Below are 10,000 nucleotides of genomic sequence, written 5' to 3' on the forward strand. Positions count from 1 at the left end.
TGAATGTGTATATGCCACTAAAAACTCCTATTTAGAAGGAGCGCCATATAACTGCGAGGGAGAACCTTGGCTCGACCCCTGACCGGACTGGCCGTATCCCCGATTCCCTCCTGAAGGATACTGCGCCTCTCCCTCGAAGGTGACGGTGGGATGGTAACCGGAGGCGTCCACGTAGTACTCGACCAGAAGACGTCGACCATCGGGCAGCTGGACGTAGTAACTGTTAGGGATAAACAATGATCTCGTTATACTTCATTTATTCAAAAAAATATTTCGTGAAGTCCTATTAACAACAGATATAAGAAATGTATTCGTAAAAGAAAAGGAGTTTACAACTTACCTTCCCTGAGCGTTAGCGTCTTCTCTCTGCTCTTTGTGGCCGTAAAAGTTCCCTGAAGGCTCATGGTTCACGTCCCACTGGAAGGCGTACTGGGCGGGCACGGAGGGGTACTGTGCCCCTCCCGTCCCGGTCGGGAACTGGGATCCCTGACCTCCTGGCGCCTGGTAGTTGTATCCTTCTTGGGGAACCGCCGACGCCACAGTCACCAAAAGGGCAAACACAACGGATACCTGCTATAATATTCAACAGATAAAACGCGACTAAAAACAAACAAACAATATCTGTTTCTGATCCAGCTTCACTTTTTGGGCTCATCCCTTACCTTCATTTTGGTTCCTTTGAGAGAGCGAAGAGAACTGGCGGCTGAATAAGGATATAAGGATAAGTCATATGCGAAGCTGAGCCTCGCCCGGGCTATGGGGGAGCCCGGCCTGTGCCGACTAATGTCGACTCGATCACCGTGTGTCAGCAAGTGCTGACGCGACAGAGCTTAGTCCTTACCCACCGTGGTGCCCGGCCACAGCAGTAACCTCCGGGCGACAATTGCAACTTCTCGCGCCTGGGCGGGGCGCGAACCGCCGACCCCTCGGATGAGAGGCCGACACGTTACCACTGTACTAGCCTGGAGGCTATGGCGGCTGAACGTGGAAGCTCGCTTTTATATGTCGCTGAAACTGGAGACGAAGTGAATGTCTCTTCGTCTTCTTTCCACGCATATTTTTCACACATTTATTCGCTTTTGCCTTCCACACATGCTCATAAAATGTTTAGATTTTAGGCAGAAGTGTAGGATATGTAGAAGAGTACCTTTTTTGATTGGCCTAACAGATGGATAACTTCCCTTTAGAAGCGATACATACGATCAGTCAGGCTAATAGGTGGACTCCAGTAAAGTCCAGGAACTCCATAACGCATTATAGTATTTTCTTCAATATTTATGCTCACTCTTTCAAATTACATGTAATTCATGAGAAAGCTAGATGATAGTTTTTCATATATGAATTGCTGAATTCGCATACTTCATTTAATCAAAAAGCAATATCAAATCTCATGTCAAACTGTCTAAAATCATGTGGCTGCATTTTGCGTCCAGTCAGTGCACCCTTTTCAAATCTTTTGTAGACATTTGCACTACTAAGAATATTTACTCACTGCTCTTGCTACATCTCACCAGCTCTCTCAGTGCTCTCCTGCATTGCAAATTGTTAACTCTTAAGAACTATCAATTTGTAATGCAGGAGAGCCAAAGTTGCTTTTAACTTTGACGGAATTATCCACAGGAAAAGAGTTGATGTTTATGAGGATCAGTGAAAGGTTTCGATCCTCTTCATAGCCTGTGAAATCTTTTCATAAGATACTGTTTTTGTCTAATTTCATATAAAAATATCAGTACAGGATAATCAGCGTCATTTTCATCGTCACTGTCACGTGGCATCAGTATCAACATCAGTGGCAAAACTAAAAGCATTTCAGTGACACATTTTTGTTCTCATTAAGGTAATATACATAATCAATATATTGCTAATGAGAATATCAGAAAATCACCAACACTGGTAATAGTACAAAAATTAACAGTGTGACAATGCGATGATTATGGTAATAAAATAGCATTAATAATGCTAATTATAATAATGATAAAAAAAAAACGAAATTCACGACAGTAGCAATGATAGCAAATCAATGAGTAACAGTGATGATGGTCACAACTGTTGTTAGTACTCTTTACCCTGTATTCTTAATTATCAATAAATATTAGCTACGCACTGGCCACCCTTCAGCATCAATCTACGAACTAAAATGGGATCAACTTTGGCGATTTACTGACAATCGATGATTGGTTTGTCCTTCTCTCTATGTATATCTATCTATCTATGTATGTGTGCAAATAAATGCATATATGTATATATAAATATTTATATATATGTATGTATATATACATATACACATATACATACATACATACATATATATATATATATATATATATATATATATATATATATATATATATATATATATATATATATATTTATATTTATATACTCATGAAGCTACAGACGTATATGAATGATATATACTTGTGCGTGCTGTGTAATTCTATAAAAGTTACAAATTTGCCGACTCCAGCGAAGGCGAGCCATCATTCGGATGGAAATCGACAGGACTTATGCCCTTCTTGCCTCGGGGCCTCATACCGATCCCAAGGGAAAAGGGGCGCCTCCTCGAGATTGTGCAAGGGATGGCGACGCCACTGTGGCTGTTGCCTCGTCTTGAGAGCTAACATACTTCGCCTTCTACTAGATCTAATTGCTGGCTATATTTTAGTACAAGTCACCTTGAAATACGTCTCATTTTTGTTATTGTTTTTTCAAAGGTAAAATCGAACGTTCTTCAACATTGTTGCAACATTTATTAACAATACTTCATGATAATAACAAATATAGCAGAATTAGTGAAGACGGTCCTATTTAGAGGGAGCGCCATATAACTGCGAAGGAGAACCTTGGCTCGACCCCTGACCGGACTGGCCGTATCCCCGATTCCCTCCTGAAGGATACTGCGCCTCTCCCTCGAAGGTGACGGTGGGATGGTAACCGGAGGCGTCCACGTAGTACTCGACCAGGAGACGTCGACCGTCGGGCAGCTGGACGTAGTAACTGTGGAAGATTGTGCTGTTATTAGAGTTCAAGTTAACAAAATAAATGAATAAATAAAATGATGGGAGTGTTGAAAACATAAGCAGTAATAAAAGAAAAACATTTTTTTTTTTTTTTTTTTTGGGGGGGGGTCACTTACCTTCCCTGAGTGTTGGCATCTTCCCTCTGCTCTTTGTGGCCGTAAAAGTTCCCTGAAGGTTCATGATTCACGTCCCACTGGAAGGCGTACTGGGCGGGCACGGAGGGGTACTGTGCCCCTCCCGTCCCGGTCGGGAACTGGGATCCCTGACCTCCTGGAGCCTGGTAGTTGTAGCCTTCTTCAGGAATCGCTGACGCCACAGCCACCAAAAGGGCAAACACAGCAAATACCTGTTGTAATAGAGATGTGAATACACCATTTGAACATGAAGTTCATAAACCTAATGAAGTTCTGAACCAATGCGACCGCTCTCACATTCCATTACCTTCATCTCTGCTTCGATTGAGACAGCGAAGAGAACTGGCGGTTGGAGGTGGAAGCTCGCCTTTATATGGCGCTGAAACTGAAGAGTGATTGTCTCTTTTACTTTTCTTTTCCAGTTTATTTTTTCACGAATTTACTTGTCTCCACTGTCTGTGTATGCTTGTAAATTTCTAGGTTTAAAGAAGTGCAGGATACGAAGACAAAGGCCTAATCCTGTTAGCATAGGTGATTAGTATCCTTGCTAAAGACGTTATCACCCAGAAACCTTTTCACGACTCTACTGGTACCTAATGTACAAATTCTACTGTTCTTTTCCATATCATATACTTACTAATACAAAGGCAGATACTGAACGTGGCGTTTCTTTGAGCTGATAACAATATAACACCTATTCCATTTATAAAAATGCAGTAGCAGGTTTTTAGTAATTCTCTTTATAGACGTGCTTTGCATTTACCCAATCACTGCACCTATTTATCTATATTTTTTGTATATAATTATATCCACGAAGTTATGACAATTCCACTACACATTGATATTTTTCAAACGTTGAAAAAATGCCTCCCTTTTCAATATTTATCAAAGATGACAAAAACTATTTTACAATTTGTCAAACGACATCCTTTGCCAAAGAAGAAGAAGGACGACTTTTCGGTCGAGTTCGGTCGACGTCTTCTGGTCGAGTACTACGTGGACGCCTAATGTAGCTAGTAAAGAGTTATACTTTCATTTGCTTTCATTTTCTTAAAACAATGAAATAAGATAGAATGATTAACTGAACAGATCTTCACATTGTCACTTGGCTGTTCTGCTAAAGATGATAATGATGTAATGAATGAAAACAGTAATGGTTATGCCACCGATACTGTAGGTTGAAGTAATATTTCTAATCTCAGAGATGATAGCAACTATAAGCTATATCTAATAGTAAAAACATTTACATTAATAGTAAAAATAATATAATAATTACGGCAGTCACTGTTATCACCATATGTATTATAACAAAAACTAATCAAATAATTTCTTTGTTGATGGAAAGGGAATCGATAAAATTAGCCAAAGTAATGATGGTGTTATGGTAATGCAAAATTGAAAATCGTTACTAGTGCCAATATCATTTGTACAATCTTCATTATAATGGTTCCTGTTGTTCATTATGACAACAGTGCCTAAAAGATTTCTTTCTGTTCAGTGTCTGCCACAGATATTGCTCACAAATGTTGTGAGAGAGATAGGGAGTGTGTGAGAGTGAAAGTGATATAGAGAGTGAAAAAGACAGATAGTATGTGTGTGCATATATGTATATATCCCGTTGACATTCATAAATGGATAAAAGTCAAAACTGAATATTGTTTGTCCATCGACTATTAATAGAATGCAGTTTGATTAGAGATTTTTTTGAATTACCTTTTCACTTCGTTTTCTCTTTCTTCCCTTCTTATTTCCGTTTAGCTTGTATTTCTTCCCAATCACCTGTCTTATTTTCTTTCTTACACGCATACAGGCTCTCTCTCTCTCTCTCTCTCTCTCTCTCTCTCTCTCTCTCTCTCTCTCTCTCTCTCTCTCTCTCTCTCTCTCTCTCTCTCTCTCCCTCTCTCTCTCTCTCTCTCTCAGTAAATACCTATACTGTGTGTGTGTACATACATATGTATTTTTATACACGTATATGTATATATGCATAAATATGTACATATGCGCACATATACACACAAACGCACATTCACAAACACACAAATACACACACATGAATATATATATACATATACATATATAAAGAGATAGAGTGTGAAAAATATAAGTGTGTGTGTATGTGTGTGTGTATTCAGATATGTATATATTCACACATACACACACACACAACACATATATATACATATGCATATATAAAGAGATAGTGAGAGTGTTTGTGTGCACGAGCACACACACACAGCGACTTATATATATATATATATATATATATATATATATATATATATATATATATATATATATATATATATATATATATATATATATATATATATATATATATATATATATATATATATATATATATGTGTGTGTGTGTGTGTGTGTGTGTGTGTGTGTGTGTGTGTGTGTGTGTGTGTGTGTGTGTGTGTGTGTATGTGTGTGTGTGTGTGTGTGTGTGTGTGTGTATGTGTGTGTGTGTGTGTGTGTGTGGGTGTGTATGTGTGTGTGAGAGAGAGAGAGAGAGAGTGCATATATGCATATTTATGTGGATATGTATATATGCATATGTGTGTGTAAGCGAAGCGAACAAAAGTGCAGAAAAAATGGCTATTCTAGTGGTATTTTAAGCTATTACTGGACCCGGATAGGTCTAATTTGGTGAAAAGAAAATTTGAATTGCTTCCCTTGGGAGGGGGGGGGGGTCTTGACAGACAACTGCACCTTCAGCCCCACAAATTACGCCCATGTATATATATATATACTAGATAACTGACACATGCATACACACGCAAGTACGTATATGTATGTATATATATATTGCATTTATGTAAGTGTATATATACATGTATATCTATACACACACGTATATACAAAGAGACACACGAAATAATTCATAACATTGGTAAGGGAGTGACAATGACTGGGCGTCTCCCAAGAACATCCTCTAAGCTTGTCTTGTCTTGGAAAAAAGTGACAATAATTGCACTACTGCCCCTAAAACTCTTAGGTAAGATTTGACATTATTTAACATTATTAATATATTTATTCACGTGAAAAGGAAGACTTCATAACAAGAAATAAAACAATAGCAGTGGACACCCTCCTATTTAGAAGGAGCGCCATATAACTGCGAGGGAGAACCTTGGCTCGACCCCTGACCGGACTGGCCGTATCCCCGATTCCCTCCTGAAGGATACTGCGCCTCTCCCTCGAAGGTGACGGTGGGATGGTAACCGGTGGCGTCCACGTAGTACTCGACCAGGAGACGTCGACCGTCGGGCAGCTGGACATAGTAACTGTGGAATAAAATGCTTTCGTTAGATTCTATCTTGACAAAAATATCAAAGATGGTATTAGAATAATATACCTGGCAATAAGAATATAAGAATACAATTGAGGAAAAGGGAGATAGTCACTCACTTTCCTTTAGTGTTGTCGTCTTCCCTCTGCTCTTTGTGGCCGTAAAAGTTCCCTGAAGGCTCATGGTTCACGTCCCACTGGAAGGCGTACTGGGCGGGCACGGAGGGGTACTGTGCCCCTCCCGCCCCGGTCGGGAACTGGGATCCCTGACCTCCTGGTGCCTGGTAGTTGTAGCCTTCTTGAGGAATCGCCGAGGCCAAAGCCACCAAAAGGGCAAACGCAATAGATACCTGTTGTAACCAGAAAATCCATATTTCACATGATCCGATAATTATTACATACATCGAATTGCTTATATGCAGAAAACCTTTCAGATTCCACTACCTTCATTTCTGCTTTGGTCGCGAGTGACGAGAACTGACGGCTGGGCGTGGATGCTTGCACTTATATACCGGGTGGAGGTGATTGTACGTCTTCCTCCTTCTGTATTACATTTCAAATTCTTTTCGTATCTTTAAGCTTTTATTCTTCCAGATTTGTATGTGCTTGTTTCTTGTCCAGAATTTACCTTTGCGTTTCACTGATCTAGAATATGAATACTCCTATCGCACATTAACATATTTATTGGTCTAGATCTTAATTGGAAAGTAATGGTTTGTCATATTCACGGATGAGGACAATTTATTAAATATCAGTATTTTCTAATACTTTCATTTGATTAGTATCAGTTTTTACTTTCAAAATTTCCTCTTATGCACTATAAGTTAAGTGAATGGAATCATATATGAAGTTTATACACAGAATAGTTGCACTAAAAATGACTATAAGCACACACACATACACACACGCGCCGCAAATACCTCAGTTTTACTGTCCTTTAGCATGTCAACCACTACATAACCACCAGCGTGTGTTAGCCTTATCGAAACAGGAATCTTTGATGAGGTTGTCTTAAGTGAAGGAATGAAATCACATTCCCATCTATTCACATATGTATATTTACATATATGTACATACATATGTGTGTGCATGTATATGTATATACACACACAAACATATACAAATACATACACACACACATACACACACACATCTATCTATCTATATATATATATATATATATATATATATATATATATATATATATATATATATATATGTGTGTGTATATATATTATATATGTGTGTGTGTGTGCGTGTATGAATATATGTGTGTACATATACATATACATATATATTTCTATATATACACATACATATATGGGTACACACACAGATATATGTGTATATATGTGTATGTGTGTCTGTATGTATATGTACATGTTTGCGTATGTGTATGTATATGTAAATACATATCTCTGTGCTTGAATACATCCTATATGTTTGTGCACTTGCATGTCTGTGTGAACTTTATCCTTCCCTTTTACTGCTTCAAAATAGTTGCAAATGCATATTTAACCTTTTCTTTCATTTTCACTCATCCAGTTTAATTTCTGACAACAGAGCTTGCGCGCACGCATATTTGTGTGCATACATAGTAAATGCCTTGAAAAAAAAAACACACACAAAAAATCGGAGCTTCTCACCTTCCTTGAGTGTTGGCGTCTTCCCTCTGCTCTTTGTGGCCAGAAAAGTTCCCTGAAGATTCGTGATTCACATCTCACTGGAAGGCGTACTGGGCGGGCACGGAGGGGTACTGTGCCCCTCCCGCCCCGGTCGGGAACTGGGATCCCTGACCTCCTGGCGCCTGGTAGTTGTAGCCTTCTTCAGGAACCGCCGACGCCACAGCCACCAAAAGGGCAAACACAGCGGATACCTGCTGTAATATTCATGAGATAAACATCTCTAATTAAACTGTATTTTGTAATAACCCCAATTTTTGGCTTTGCTTCTTACCTTCATTTCTGCTTCGATCTGGAAAGCGGTGAGAACTGGTGGCAGAACGTGGGAGATCGCCCAGTGAAAGCGTCTTTTACTTTGCATTCCCCGTTTATTTTTTCACATATTCCTTTGTCTGTTTATGCTGGAAACTCTACCGTGCAGGATTTTAAGAGAAATGCCTCATCCTGTTGATTCGCATCCTTACTGCAGGCGATCCCCATGATTAGATAACGTTTTCACGACTTGGCTGTCACATGTATATACTCCATTCGACTTGATGAAGTTCTTTATACTCTAAACCTCCATGATTCTCCTTTCTCCTTTTTCTAACAATGTATAAGGATAGACTTTTGATTTGGTGCTTTTTTTCATTAATCAATTGTATCAGTGTAATTTCATTCTTTAAAATGCAGTAGTAGTATTCTAGTCATAATTAAACCCATATGTGTTATGCATTAATTTAGTCAGTTAATCGTTTTATTTGTGTTTTACACGTTTTATTGCAGCTAGAGAAATGTGGTGATATGGATATAATACATTTAATGAAAATAGTAATGGTGATGCCAATAATCATATCACTGATAGTACTGATTCAAGTAACATAGTAATAAGATATTGATAATGACAAATATATATATATTAATGGTAACAACACATATTCATAACTACTACGGTTATTAATATTAGTATTAGAATCATGATGCCAACAACAAAGAAAAAAATATACCAGTGGTAATAAGAGCATACTAAAAATAATCATAGAGACTTTTTGTTCAGTTTCTGACTCAATATATTGTTCATCTTCATTCAGTGTGCGATCATATTTCACTTATAACTGAACAATAATCAAATCTGAATATTGATTAGCTCTCAGTTATTACTAGAAAATGGCTTCAATCCACTAACACATTTCGTTTTTTTTTATCTTATTTTTGTTCTGTCTATATTTTCTTATCTTTTGCATTTATAATTTTCCTTTTTTTCGTTAATTCTTTCGATACCTTTAATAATATATTCATCAATTGCTTATTGCTTCACTTCATATACTCACACTCTCACACATCTATATATACATGCACATATATAGATGTGTGTATGTATATATATATACATATATGTATATATATTCTCTCTATATGTGTGTGTGTGTGTGTATAAACTTATATATACATATTGGGACATAGAGCGTCTCTATCCATCATCCTCAAAATTATTACTTTGTCTTAAGGTCACGTTTATCAACTTTACTTCGCAAGTAACTTTATGAATTACTGACAATTTTGTCAACTGTCAACTTGGAAAAAAGGCGTGGTATCAATAACACTACTGCGCTTATTTTATTTCATTTTATTTCTATCTCTTATTATTATTATTGATATTATTATTATTATTATTATTGTTATTATTATTATTATTATTATTATTATTATTATTATTATTATCATTATTATCATTATTATTTTTAGGGGAGGGCAAAATTGTCCTTATTTTTATATAAATGTTTGTATTTGTATATTGTATTATTATCAGCTTCCTCGGACATTCTTGGGGAGAATTTAACGTTCCTTAAGATGCTTAATACATTCATTCACGTAACCACCAAAACTT

General features: G+C 37.4%; 3 protein-coding genes across 3 annotated transcripts; all 3 read right to left on the reverse strand.

The window, feature by feature from the left end:
• Positions 1–27: 27 nt before the first annotated feature.
• On the reverse strand, positions 28–668 carry LOC113817224 (pro-resilin-like). The gene is made up of 3 exons (XM_070134504.1): positions 663–668; positions 341–570; positions 28–220 (listed from the first exon to the last, which is right to left on the reverse strand). The coding sequence occupies exons 1-3, from the start codon at positions 666–668 to the stop codon at positions 28–30; spliced, it is 429 nt and encodes a 142-aa protein (XP_069990605.1).
• A 2,136-nt stretch (positions 669–2,804) lies between these two features.
• LOC113817221 (pro-resilin-like) lies at positions 2,805–3,467 on the reverse strand. The gene is made up of 3 exons (XM_027369242.2): positions 3,462–3,467; positions 3,137–3,366; positions 2,805–2,997 (listed from the first exon to the last, which is right to left on the reverse strand). Exons 1-3 carry the CDS (start codon positions 3,465–3,467, stop codon positions 2,805–2,807), a joined length of 429 nt encoding a protein of 142 aa, XP_027225043.2.
• Positions 3,468–6,254: 2,787 nt separating this feature from the next.
• On the reverse strand, positions 6,255–8,494 carry LOC113817228 (uncharacterized). The gene is made up of 5 exons (XM_070134505.1): positions 8,408–8,494; positions 8,176–8,327; positions 7,372–7,429; positions 6,572–6,801; positions 6,255–6,447 (listed from the first exon to the last, which is right to left on the reverse strand). Exons 1-5 carry the CDS (start codon positions 8,492–8,494, stop codon positions 6,255–6,257), a joined length of 720 nt encoding a protein of 239 aa, XP_069990606.1.
• Between the last annotated feature and the right edge of the window lie 1,506 nt (positions 8,495–10,000).

Source organism: Penaeus vannamei, chromosome 20 (assembly GCF_042767895.1).
Source record: "Penaeus vannamei isolate JL-2024 chromosome 20, ASM4276789v1, whole genome shotgun sequence".
Lineage (NCBI taxonomy): Eukaryota > Metazoa > Arthropoda > Malacostraca > Decapoda > Penaeidae > Penaeus > Penaeus vannamei.